General features: G+C 39.3%; 1 protein-coding gene across 9 annotated transcripts in view; it reads right to left on the bottom strand.

Annotated features, from left to right (window-relative positions):
• adgrg6 (adhesion G protein-coupled receptor G6) overlaps window positions 1-14011 on the bottom strand; it is a 53389-nt gene that overhangs the window by 35757 nt on the left and 3621 nt on the right. For all 9 annotated transcript variants that reach the window (XM_071370237.1, XM_071370239.1, XM_071370238.1 and 6 more), the window contains exon 2: window positions 13219-13307. In XM_071370237.1, coding sequence (XP_071226338.1) covers window positions 13219-13307 — 89 coding nt within the window. The remainder of the gene's footprint in view (window positions 1-13218; window positions 13308-14011) is intronic.

Raw genomic sequence — 14011 nt, 5'->3', positions numbered from 1 at the left:
GAGAGGGTCGAGGGAACAGTAAGAGCAAATTATCCACTGGCAAAAAAGACTACCAAAACCACACGTTTCTGTTTATTGCCTGATTCCAGTCCAGAGTTGTCGTTGGTTCAGAAAAATGACTCATTAGAAGTGTTATGTACCCCACAATGGATGGCTGATGCAGGGTCAGATTACAGCCTGGTCCTACTGTGGCACTGTTATACCTGCCAACATGTGCCCTCTTCTCAGCCGAGATTGTCAAGAGGGTCCTAAAAACTAAATCCACTCACTCAGGCCGACCAAATTACAGCTTTAAGTGGCTGTTCCTTTTCCTGGTCCAAAAACACCTATTAACGTGCATTCGGAAAGTATTCAGACCCCTTGACTTTTTCCACACTTTTGTTACGTTACAGCCTTATTCTAAAATGAATTAAATAGTTTTTTCCCCCTCATCAATCTACACACAATACCCCATAATGACAAAGCAAAAACTGTATTTTTAATTTTTTTGCAAAAAACATTAAAAATACAACTAAAATATCACATTTACATAAGTATTCAGACCCTTTACTCAGGACTTTGTTGAAGCACCTTTGGCAGCGATTACAGCCTCGAGTCTTCTTGGGTATGACGCTACAAGCTTGGCTCACCTGCATTTGGGGAGTTTCTCCCATTCTTCTCTGCAGATCCTCTCAAGCTCTGTCAGTTTGATGGGGAGCGTTGCTGCACAGCTATTTTCAGGTCTCTCCAGAAATGTTAGATCGGGTTCAACTCCGAGCTCTGGCTGGGCCACTCAAGGACATTCAAAGACTTGTCCCGAAGCCACTCTTGCATTGTCTTGGCTGTGTGCTTAAGGTCTTTGTCCTGTTGGAAGGTGAACCTAGACATGACTAGTCTCCCAGTCCCTGCCACTGAAAAACATCCCCACAGCATGATGCTGCCACCACCATGCTTCACCGTAGGGATGTATTGGCCAGGTGATGAGCGGTACCTTTTTTCCTCCAGACGTGACGCATGGCATTTAGGCCAAAGAGTTCAATCTTGGTTTCATTAGACCAGAGAATCTTTTTTCTCATGGTCTGAGAGTTCTTTAGGTGCCTTTTGGCAAACTCCAAGCGGGCTGTCATGAGCCTTTTACTGAGGAGTGGCTACCATCTGGCCACTCTACCATAAAGGTCTGATTGGTGGAGTGCTGCAGAGATGGGAGAACCTTTCAGGAAGACAACCATCTCCACAGAGGAACTCTGGAGCTCTGTCAGAGTGACTATCGGGTTCTTGGTCACCTCCCTGACCAAGGCCCTTCTCCCCCGAATGCTCAGTTTGGCCGGGTGGCCAGCTCTAGGAAGAGTCTTGGTTGTTCCAAACTTCTTCCACTGTGTTCTTGGGGACCTTCAATGCTGCAGAAATGTTTTGTTACCCTTCCCCAGATGTGCCTCGACACAATCCTGTCTCTGAGCTCTACGGACTATTTCTTCGACCTCATGGCTTCGACCCCCACTTTCAACTGTGGGCCTTATATAGACAGGTATGTGCCTTTATATTAGACAAATCATGTCCAATCAATTGAATTTACCACAGTTGGACTCCAAAGAAGTTGTAGAAACATCTCAAGGATGATCAATGGAAACAGGATGCACCTGAGCTCAATTTCAAGTCTCATAGCAAAGGGTCTGAATACTTATGTAAATAAGGCCTTTCTGTTTTTAATATTTTTATACATTTGGAAACATTTCTAAAAACCTGTTTTCGCTTTGTCCTTATGGGTTATTGTATGTTGATAGATGAGGAAATAAATTAATTTAATCAATTTTAGAATAAGGCTGTACTGTAACAAAATGTGGAAAAAGTGAATGGGTCTGAATACTTTCAGAATGCACTGTATGTGAGGCCCAGTCAGAGAAAAAACTATTACTGCCAGCAACATGAGTCTCAAGCATTATCATACATATTCAGGGCTCTAAAGTGCGACCAATTTGGTAGCATATGCAATGAAATATTTTGCTGTGCGACCAGGAGTTTTCAGATAATTATTGTTGTAATGATAAGGTTCGCTGTACATTTGTTTCCTTGTGCCCTAAAGAAAAAAAGGGCAGATTCGATAGCTTCAAGATTGCACCATTATAACAACGAAAATGGTTTGCTTCTAGCCCAACCAGGTCAACCGATCTGACCAATATTACCGGCGCAACATTTTTATATTCCTATAGCGGATAGCCAGGACTGCATTTTACTTTCAAAAACCATGTCATGGGCCGTTCTAAAACTACTCACACGTCGTTAACCATTTGTTTACACCTTGTTCTGTCATGTTACCTCATTGGCTAGTTAGCTAACAACCTGGTAACTTTACAAGTATATCCAAACATTTGGGGGAACAGAAAGAAAGGAAAAGCGATATCTTCTTCAGGAGATCAATGATCATAGCAATGTATGAATTACTGATCTGTTGCATGTCCTCATCACAAATTTGAACGTTTATAAAGAGACAGTGTACAATTTAAAGGTCAAACATCCAGTGGTGGAAAGTACTTAAGTAAAAAATACCTTAAGTACTACTTAAGCAGTTTTTTGGGGGTATCTGTACTTTACTATTTATATATATTTTTACAACTTTTACTTTTACTTCACTACATTCCTAAAGACAATTATGTACTTTTTACTCTATACATTTTCCCTAACACCCAAAAGTACTTGTTATATTTTCAATGCTTAGCAGGACAGGAAAATGGTCCAACTCACACACTTAACAAGAGAACATCCCTGGTCATCCCTACTGTGTCTGATCTGGTGGACTCACTAAATACACATGCTTTGTTTGTAAATGATGTCTGAGTGTGCCCCTGGCTATCGGTAAATGTGCTTAAAATAAGGAATTTGAAATGATTTATACTTTTACTTTTTATACTTTAGTATATTTAAAACCAAATACTTTTAGACTTCTATTTAAGTAGTATTTTACTGGGTGACTTTCACTTTTACTTGAGTCATGTTGTATTAAGATATCTTTACTTTTACTAGAGTATGATAATTGGGTAATTTTTCCACCACTGCACACATCCCACCAGCACTGTCTTCTATTCAGGCTGCACTCAATCACATGCCACATCACCTGTCATCTAAATATGAAGCTAACTGCACACATTATCCACTTGTCTTTTTAAAAATCCATCAAAAAGTAACAGCCACACTTCTATTCAAAATAAACATAGATTGATACAGTTATAGTACTCCAAGTGAAAGCTATTATACTCTTATTGATGTAAGGGATTACCAAACAGTCCAATTAATGGCCTAGACATAATTGACTGTGGCACACTGGTGCTGTACACTGGTTTCAGTGCACAGCACCAGAGTGTCTGAGTGGAGGATGAAACGCAGAGTGAGCGACAGCCCCTCTCAGTTGCCTCTAGGATTTATCAGGGCCATAGCCCAGTCCCATAAAAGACACAGAGAACATTTCTACACCCCAGGTCAACAAGTGGTCAAATATAAGGTACGTGGTGTAAAAGAGTGACTGGGTATCTTCTTTTAACCAGTCAGAATCATTAGTGATTTACCATCTATGTGCAAACAGAGAGAAATACGAGGGAGGACGTTGGGTGTTGTGATGTGATACAGATGTAGAATCTTAATCTGAGCCAGTCTCCTACAGCAGGAAAATAATCCTGTAACAAGAGGAAATTTTAATTATTATGTGGATTATAATTAATGGACATTTTTGTAACGGTTGATACATTTTTCATAAGTGAAAATCAAGTTTGAAATTTCTAAGTGGAAATTACAAACTTTAGAAGCCTTTTTAAATCTCAAATACACTACACGTTTTAAATGTCCTGCGTTGCAGAAAAGTTATCCTGCCACAGGGTGATCAAATTAAGATCCTACATATGTATGGTTTTACAATGAGAAAAACGGAGACAAAAGGAACGGTGAGAGGCTCTGAGCAAACACTGGTGAGGAAGTAACTCCAACGCAAATGATGACCATGATAACCATTGATAGGAGACATGTCAAAAGGGAATTAAGGCTACAATGGTGCGCACTTGTGAGCTCAGGAGTTGTGGTCGGGTTTCTAGATTGATCGAAGGAGAAACAACTGAGTTTTTAAGCATCATTGGTGGCAGAGCTGTATTTTTTTATTACTTGCCATAACAAAAGTGTGCTCAGTGTCTGCAGGTAATTGTTTAGAGAACACCATTGTCATGACAAGTATTAATTCTCCATTCTAATTTCTAAACCCTATGAAATTCCATTATCTTTTTGGGAAACCAAACAAAAACCCATTTCAATGTAAATGTCTGTCTTAACTCCCACAAGCATTTAATCCAACAATTATCAATGATGTATCCTAGCAAATTTACTCTCAGAATGTAGGCGTTGGTATTCGCTGTGGTTCCAATTGCACAAAGCAACTGGACCTGTCAGTATCTAAATACGTTTTAAAAAGTTTGTATGCATACATTTCTATGTAATAGGAGCCCGGCCAATGAGAATGATCCCACTTTAATAATACATTTGACATGCAGTATTAGTTTGATTTCTTTCCGCATGTCATGCTGGCACTTGAATAAGATTAAAATAAGACTGAATTAGAAAAGCAATGTGTGTAAACATCAAAATACTGATTTTGGACGGTCTTGGAATGAGCACTACTGCAAAGAATAAAGGTCATTTGTTTTATTACCCTTTGTTCCTAAATTGACTACTTAGCACATTGGAAAGTCTGAATCTTTCCTGAATCTGTGACCAGTAAGGAGTTCTAACAGTGTTTTTACATAAAATATGTTACCTTGATCCACTCTGAACATGTTTTTTTCCCTTTTTCCATGTTATGAGAATAGACCCTGAACATGAATTATAAGGAATTAACAGAGCTAATGCAAAACAGACACTCCATGTTATTAAATCATGGTTTTGAAAATGTGAACACATGTTGGAGAGTGTGACTGGATGTCCAGATAGTCAGTCCATCGCCGTTTCACTTCCACGACATTGAGATACATTAGACAACAACAAGGGTGATGCCTCAGCATTTGCATACCAACAGAACTGTGGTTGTGCTGCTGTGGTTACCATTTAGCGGAGTCAACAAGAATCCCTCCCAACAAAATGGTGGCAATTTCATATAATATTTGGCAGGGTCCAGAGAAAAAACAACAGCATGAACAAACTCCCTTCATGGTCAGGATTTAAATAAACAAGTAATGGGATCAACGTTTGACAACTGGACTGGGTCTGTTTTGCAAAGGAGAGTGAAATCACTATTGGACGGAATCATGCTACTGGAATACCCTGCTGTTTTACAGACGTGTGTGTGTGTGATGCTGTCAGCCACTGGTGTGGTGTGTGTGTGGTGCGCAAGAGGAAAAACAACATGCCAAATGATGTTTACTCAGTTTGTATGTCCCTGTTCACATCCCTCTGAGACGCACTAAGCCCTGACCGCTGCCATGGGCCTGACCAGCCCCCTGTGTACTGAACCACCCTGCACTCACATGGTGCAGAGGACACACACACACACACCAATGGGTTTATATACTTTACAGTGAGCTCCAAAAGCATTTGGACAGTAATTTGTAATTTGGACTTTTGTTGTTTTGGCTCTGTAATCCAGCACTTTGAAATGATACAATGGCTGTGAGGTTAAAGTGCAGACTGACAGCTTTAATTTGGGGGTATTTTCATGCATATCAGGTGAACCGTTTAGAAATTACAGCACTTTTTGTACACAGTCCCCCCATTTTAGGGAACCAAAAGTATTGGGACAAATTCATTTATATGATATTAAAATAGTCAAAAGTTTAGAATTTGGTACCACATTCCTAGCATGTAATGACTACATCAAGCTTGTAACCAATGTTCCCTCAACTTTTTTGGGGCACTGAGCAAATTTTAGGTCTTGTGAGTGGAAACTTGTGAGTGGAATTTTGTACAACTTCCAGCACGCGTTTACAGTTAACACTGAGGCTGTACCCTTACAGTTTTAGACAGCAGCCAATAGGCTATTGTGGCTATAGCATAATGTAGGCCTCCCAACAAAACCAATGGCGCAAATCCCAACATTTTCACATGGAAATAGGTTTTGATTTTTAAGATATAGCCTACATTAGCCTATATGTCGTGTTCAATGAAGGCCTACATTGAATGAGACTTTTGAAAATGTTTTTACATGATGAAGGGCTAGACATTAACAAAAGTATTGGGACAAATTCATTTATATGATATTAAAATAGTCAAAAGTTTAGAATTTGGTACCACATTCCTAGCATGTAATGACTACATCAAGCTTGTAACCAATGTTCCCTCAACTTTTTTGGGGCACTGAGCAAATTTTAGGTCTTGTGAGTGGAAACTTGTGAGTGGAATTTTGTACAACTTCCAGCACGCGTTTACAGTTAACACTGAGGCTGTACCCTTACAGTTTTAGACAGCAGCCAATAGGCTATTGTGGCTATAGCATAATGTAGGCCTCCCAACAAAACCAATGGCGCAAATCCCAACATTTTCACATGGAAATAGGTTTTGATTTTTAAGATATAGCCTACATTAGCCTATATGTCGTGTTCAATGAAGGCCTACATTGAATGAGACTTTTGAAAATGTTTTTACATGATGAAGGGCTAGACATTAATTAATGATTTTTTATGTGGTCTGTAATACCATGGGCCAAATAGGTGACTGTAAATTGCATTGTGTTGTATGATGCAAGAAACCACTTTGCAAAATACAATTAATTATTATTACCATACAGAGAATCAGTGGTGTAAAGTACTTAAGTAAAAATACTTGAAAGTACTACTTAAGTAGTTTTTTTGAGTATCTGTACTTTACTATTTATATTTTTGACAACTTTTACTTCACTACATTCCTAAAGAAAATAGAGTACTTTTTCCCTGACACCCAAAAGTAGTCATTACATTTTGAATGCTTAGCGGGAAAGGAAAATGGTCTAATTCACACACTTATCAAGAGACCATCGCTGGTCATCCCTACTGCCTCTGATCTGTTGGAGCATACCCCTGGCTATCCGTAAATAAAATAAAAAACAAGAAAATGGTGCCGTCTGGTTTGCTTAATATAAGAAATTAGAAATGACTTATACATTTACTTGTACTTTTGATACTTAAGTATATTTTAGAAATTACATTTACTTTTGATACTTAACTACATTTAAAACCAAATACTTAAAAACTTTTACTCAAATAGGTTTTTACTGGGTGACTTTCACTTTTACTTTAGTCATTTTCTATTAAGGTATCTTTACTTTTACTCAAGTATGACAATTGGGTACTTTTCCACCATTGCAGAGAATTCGACAATGTAGGCCACCCTCTCTGCCTATTGGATTATTTGCATATTCAAGCCTGTCTCAAAATACAACACTGCTCCTTTAATTATGATATATGCTTTTTAACTGATTGGGTTTTCAAAGACAGATTGAAATGTAGCATACACGATTTGTGCTCTTGTAGGAAGCACTCCCCATTGCTGACATCTACGTATCAATAACTGGGCTAATAACTCGCTAACTAGCAAAGAATATCAAGAAATGAGTACAAGCGTGGCTCTGCGCTCTGATCTGACCGCTCGTGGGCTACCCCCACAAATAGAATTCTACTCCGTTGCTCTCTGGCTCTGCCTACAACAAAGCCACAGACTCAATCTTGCAAAGCTTGATTTGTTTTTGGTTTGTTGCATTGAAATGGGGCGGATATAATGTTGATTCAATCACAGAAAAAACGATGATCTATATAGTGAAAACTAATGGGGTGAACTCGGTGAAGTTCAATCTCTTGCGTCTCTGCCCAGCCTGTGGTATTTCTTCTGCGCAACAGTCTAGGAGGAGCACGCGCACATTTGAGCAGTTATGAGGGAACACTGCTTATGACTACAAACTTGTTGGATGCATTTTCTGTTTGTTTGGTTGTGTTTCAGATTATTTTGTGCCCAATAGAAAATAATCGTAAAAAATGAATGGTGTCATTTTAGAGTCACTTTATTGTAAATAAGAATATTATACGTTTCTAAACACTTCTACATTATTATTTTATTTTACCTTTATTTAACTAGGCAAGTCAGTTAAGAACAAATTCTTATTTACAATGACCGCCTACCCAGGCCAAACCCGGATGACGCTGGGCCAATTGTGCGCCGCCCTATGGACTCCCAATCACAGCCGAATGTGATACAGCCTGGATTCAAACCAGGGACTGTAATGGCGCCTCTTGCACTGAGATGCAGTGCCTTAGACCACTGCACCACTCGGGAGCTAACATGGATGCTACCATTAATGTGGATTCTACCATTTTTACAGATAGTCCTGAATGAATTGTTAATAATCATACCAAGACATGCTAACCTCTCACCATTACAATAAGACGGGGGGGGGGGGGGGGGGGGGGGGTCTGTAACTTTCTCACACAACGTTATTCACAATTCATTCAGGATTATCCGTAATCATGTTATTTCACTGTCCCAATAGATTTGGAGCTCACTGTACATCATTGGTATGGCCACACGCACGCACCACACTTAGACCCACATCGAAGTATCTCATTTTAAGATAATACACATAATCACTGTAACTAATTTCTGCCAATTACATATGATATTACATGTTGAATAACTGGCTTCAGCAACTCCTGGGAAGTTATTTCATGTTAAATAAAAATACATATTTTGTTTAAAAATGTTCAAAGACTTTTCCATCTGTGACTGTGTACAGTAGTGTTGAAAAAAACAGTAGTGTTGAAAAAGAGCAACATGTGTATACGTTTAACTGTCAAAGAGATGGAAAACTGTATATTTCTGTGATTAAAAGTTTTGAAGGACACACTAACATAAGAACACAAAACCCCATTGTTGCTGTATAAACCTCAAGACGCCGACTTGTAATGAAATTCGCACATTGTTGTTACTGTAGCACGACTGAAAATGTGAAGTGTGCCAGTGAAGAGAGTGCCTTAAAAACAGGGATTGATCAGAAAGCTCCTTTGAGAGGCGGCAGGGCAGGCTGCGGTGGGATGGTGCCAGGGGATGGAATGCCAGATACAAAAGAGGGGAAGAAAGGGGTTTAAACAATAACTGATACCCCCACCGCCTAAAAATGGATTATTTCAGATAGAGGACCTCTGAGAAGGTTTAATCCTCCAGATTACTGCTTTCAAGCAGCCCCCTCCTGGTCTCTTGGCAGCTCACCAGCTAGCTGTATCTCAGCTGGTATCTGCCCCACCCCTGTTTTCATGAGAGGGCTAATTAAGTGCTATACCTTAGGAGGGGAGAGGAGGGAAGGCAAGGGAGGGGGGTTGGGGGGCTTGTGATGACCCATGCAGTTTAATCGCATATGACCCCATCTTTTAACAGACAGGAGTTTTGCTTAGGGCTGTGGCAGTCATAAAATGTTGTCAGCTGGTGATTGTCAAGAAAATAACTGCTGGTCTCATGGTAATATACCGTTAATTAACATAAACACATTTAGCATCTCCTGGCTTCCACGCATAGCCTACAAGCCACTGACGCAGACCTTAAGAACATCTACATTTTAAAAAGTCTAATAAATCCATGTAATATAGCCTACACATCACAATAAATCCATTATTTATTTTAAACAGCTTTAAAGAAACATGATATGAAGAAAATGTAGTCTATTTCAGATCAGATTAGCATACTCTGAGTTGTCCTTATGTTAGGCCCTGATCTAACTATGCCATATGGCTGTGGGCTACACTAGTTCATTTAGCAGACAAGACTCGCTTAGAATTAGGTGGCATTATTTTATAGTATGAATAATACAATTGAACATAGCTGAATAAAATAGAAAGGATATTTTCTATAAACGATTTGAGGGAGTGTGCACATGTGGCTATTCTGTGCTGAGCGGTTAACAAAGAAACAGATACTCCTATTTACTTCATTTAGAGTTATGTAACTTTTGTTGTTCTACAAACGTTGGGCTATATGTTTTGATTTTTAATACATTCTAAGGCTGCATGATGCGGCTTTAATGATGATTTGAAAACAGCTGTATGAATAGCATGAGCTCTGCTTTGTTTTTTTTGCACAGACTGCACACACTTCATCAGTCTCTCATTCACAATTTTACAAGCAATTGATAATGCCTCCAATTTCCCGGCTGCATCCCCTTTGTGTTGCCGTAATGCCCCATAAACAATCCATGCCTTTTGCGGCCAGTGGCCGTTGTGCCCTTGGGCTGAATATAACAATTAGAATTACCTTCTCCTGGCTGCTTGCCGAAGCACCTCTCACTCACATGGCTCTCCATCAAATGATCGGGTCTTTTTCACAGGCTAAGTGAAGACAGACACATCTGGGATGCAACTGCATGCATCCTTATCCAAGTCTGAGGCGCATATTGAAGATATTGGAATAACTGTCAACATTTACTTTCCGTCAGCCAACAAGATGAGTAGGCTTAACTAACAGCAAAAGCACTAGCCTCTGTCAATCTACTATCCCCCATAGTACAAAAGTTGACCTATTTTATTCTGTGTGAGAAATAAATATTCCAATCATAGTCTGGGACAGTTGTGGGACGCGATAGATCCCAAATAAATACAACCACTAGCATAAAAAACCCTGTTTTGAGCAATGAGCCTGATACAACAGATCAGAACCCTTTGCTTAAAATGTTGATAAACTATTCAGCTATTTCTTCACATAAGCGCAGCAATGCGCACACGGCAGTAGGCTATAAGCGCGAATGTTCCATTAGCAGGAAAACACAATTCTCAAAAAAGTGACCACAAATGCATTTTTAATGGTGAAAATGATCTTCCCCAAACTTGAAACTCACTCGCTGCGTATGTATGCCAGTTAGGCTCTGCACCCATTTTAAAGCAGATTAATGTGCTTAATTTTAATTTTATTTGGCCACTTTAGTTGTGATACAAACCTTATCAAAACATATAGGCCTATGGGCTAGGCTACATGAGATGTGTGAATTTGAAAAAGTTACAAAAAAAGGCATGCGCTGTTTCTTGCCTTACACTGGGCATCATTCACAAGTGATAATATATCATTCACAAGCGATAGGCTAATATTGTTGATGTCAGAGTGAGTAGAGGGACAATGGAGTGCTGAGTACCAGGCAATTAGCAATTTTGGTAGGCTACTAATGACCATCAGCCGCATCAGAGCTTGGAGAAGCCTAATTACTGTGGCTAAATGGTCACGCCGAATTTGACTGCCATCATGACTCGTGACCGCCAGTGTGGTGGTAATACAGTCACCGTAGCAGCCCTAGTTATGCTGCTGGAACATGGCGGAGGACGGAACAGCTCTGCCAAGGTATTTTTATTTATTTCCAAAGGTCTGCTGAGACCATGGCTCATCACTAGGAACCCAACTACACATGTTATGACAGTGTCAAAGCTGCTCCCTGCGTAACACTAGATCATAATAGGTATGCTTATGAATTACTGAGTAGAAGATTGAGATTGCAGGAGTGTCAATACAGGACATTAGAAGGGGAATCTGTGGCACCACAGAGCAGAAAACTCCCATTTCTGTTGTGTTTTTATTGTTTTTATACGCTTCTTCCAACCACAAATGAACAGAATGTCAATCTTGCCCCTATATTATATTTTTGTGGAATGGAAATTGATGGGGGCAAGATTGACATTCTGTTAATTTGTGGTTGGAAGAAGTGTCCTATCACAATAAAAACACAGCAGAAATGTGAGTTTTCTGCTCTGTGGTGCCACATACCCAAGTGGATTTAATCAGAAGATGTTGACATGTCTGAGTAAAGAGGATTCCCCTTCTAATGTCCTGTATTGACACTCCTGCAATCTCAATCTTCTACTCAGTGATTCATAATCATACCTGTCCTCTTTCTTGTGATAAGAAGCTCTATTGTTAATTGTCAAAATGGGGCAGCATTTTATGAGAATCTTTTTATGAGAGTGTGAGATTACTCTGTTGATTCTCTCTCTGGCACTAAATACACTTAGAAAATGCCCAGTTTCCCAGCACTGAATCTCCTATGATCCAAGCCTTTTCTGAACACCAGCCAAAACTATACATGTTTCTGCTTCAGGTCTGCCTGCCAATACCAACCAACACAGCCAGCTATGGCATGTCACAAAGAAAAAAAGACTATGCTTTCTAAATAAACTAACATAACATATATCAGTTACATAACAGCATAAAATAGAACAGTCAGTCAGTCAGGCTTACTACAACATGAAGTTAAGCATAGAACATGCACAAAACGTGCAATGTTAAAACTCCTAGGTGAGAGAAATGGTGTGAGCTTTATGAAGAATGAACTGGACCAGAGTGGAGGCCTTTTCCTGGCTTCAAGACGGCTATTTCCTGTGGTAAACACATTAGCCCAGTACATACAACACATGCTGAGCCTAAAAACTCTCTTAGCAGAATGTCCAACGGCACCCTTGGGCGACATTATAAAAATGGGACGTTTTTTGGTTCCGTGTGCTTGTTTAATGTGTTTGTCTTTTTGCTGTCAAAAATGGCACACAACGAAAAATGGAAATGCACTCACTAAAGCAAAGTCAGTAAGAAATGATTTGCTTGATGCAATTTGGGAAACATTCACCCTGTTTCGGAGTCTGTTGGTGTAATGAAACACATTTGAATTCCACTCTCGTGATTACCTGGTGGTGGTAAATAGAAAATGGCTTGTCATCGCTGTTTAAGTGATTCTATCCAGTTCTGCATACTGACTGCATTTATCCATCACTGGTACTGACTGCTACATATATTTCTGATGGACTGTAAGCCATCACTTGTTCAGCTATCAAGACGGTCTTGTTCTTCATTATATCTTCCATCAGTTATCCCAAAATCACAGATTATAAAAAGGTAACACCAATATTTCTGACCAGAGAGTAGTTCCACTTGCCAAAGACTGATCAAGTAGGCCTACTTTGATATCAAACTATTGTACTTAGGACAACAATCGCTTTCAGGTGTTCAATCATTCTGAATGTGCATATGTAAATCAATAAGTGCTAGTGTTAACTGAAACACAGACATGAGAAAGCAGAGGTTGCAACAAGCACAATCAATGAAACAGAAAAAATGACATGAATGAAAGAGAACGAAAGAAGGGCAATGTTGAGAGAAAGCAATGGCATACAGTATATCAATGAAACGATCAATTAATATCCATTTGTCTTTTTTTATTTAATGATTCATACTGTTCTAAACATAAGAAAACACAATCAATGCCAATAGTTAAATCAGACTCTGTACCTTGTCTTTGCAGGGACATCCATAGCAGGGCAACTGGCAGGACGTTACGGAACTTCCATCGCCACCATCCTCCACGGACGTAAGACTCCCTGTCAATCACAGTTAAGATGGAGACATACTAGGTATCGTCTTATAATACAGTCTTACACATGCAGTACACACAAGCACACAAATACAGTATATTTATTCATACTGATGCAATTTGGGTCCACTTTAAAAGTTTGAATGATGTATTTGTGGTATGGAAACATATTTTCAGCACAAAAAGGGACCACAGCGAAGCAAATGCAGTTTTGTTATATAATGATAAATCATTCTTTCATGTCAGTTGTAATGACTTCCAGAGTTAGAGAGCACCAGTGGCGAGTATCCGACAGACTACATCAGTGTGGTTCATACAATGACTTACAAGAGATGCTCCTTGTTTGAATCTAACATAAAAATGTAAATTATAATGAAGGAAAATATACCAATTACTGCGATTAGTCATGCCTCCATAATAACCAATGTGGTCGTTTTGATCACTGGGAAAATATATACAACCCCATCGCCTGTAGACTTTACATTCCAGGAATATCATTTGATTAATGACATGACTAGGCTTGGATAATTGCCTTGTCTACGACATGAAAAATCCACATTGTCTGATATACAATTTTGTCTGGGAGGAGTTCAGCATAGATACATGGAAGTCAGTCAGGATAAGTTCCCTGTAATCTTATCTAACCTGTACGCAAGTGAATTGGATAAATCACTTACAAGACAATCAAACAGTACAAATATAAAAACAGGT

Source organism: Salvelinus alpinus, chromosome 27, assembly GCF_045679555.1.
Source record: "Salvelinus alpinus chromosome 27, SLU_Salpinus.1, whole genome shotgun sequence".
NCBI classification, from domain to species: Eukaryota; Metazoa; Chordata; class Actinopteri; order Salmoniformes; family Salmonidae; genus Salvelinus; species Salvelinus alpinus.
Note: the sequence above shows the minus strand (reverse complement) of the source record. Positions and strands in the feature narration are given on the sequence as shown.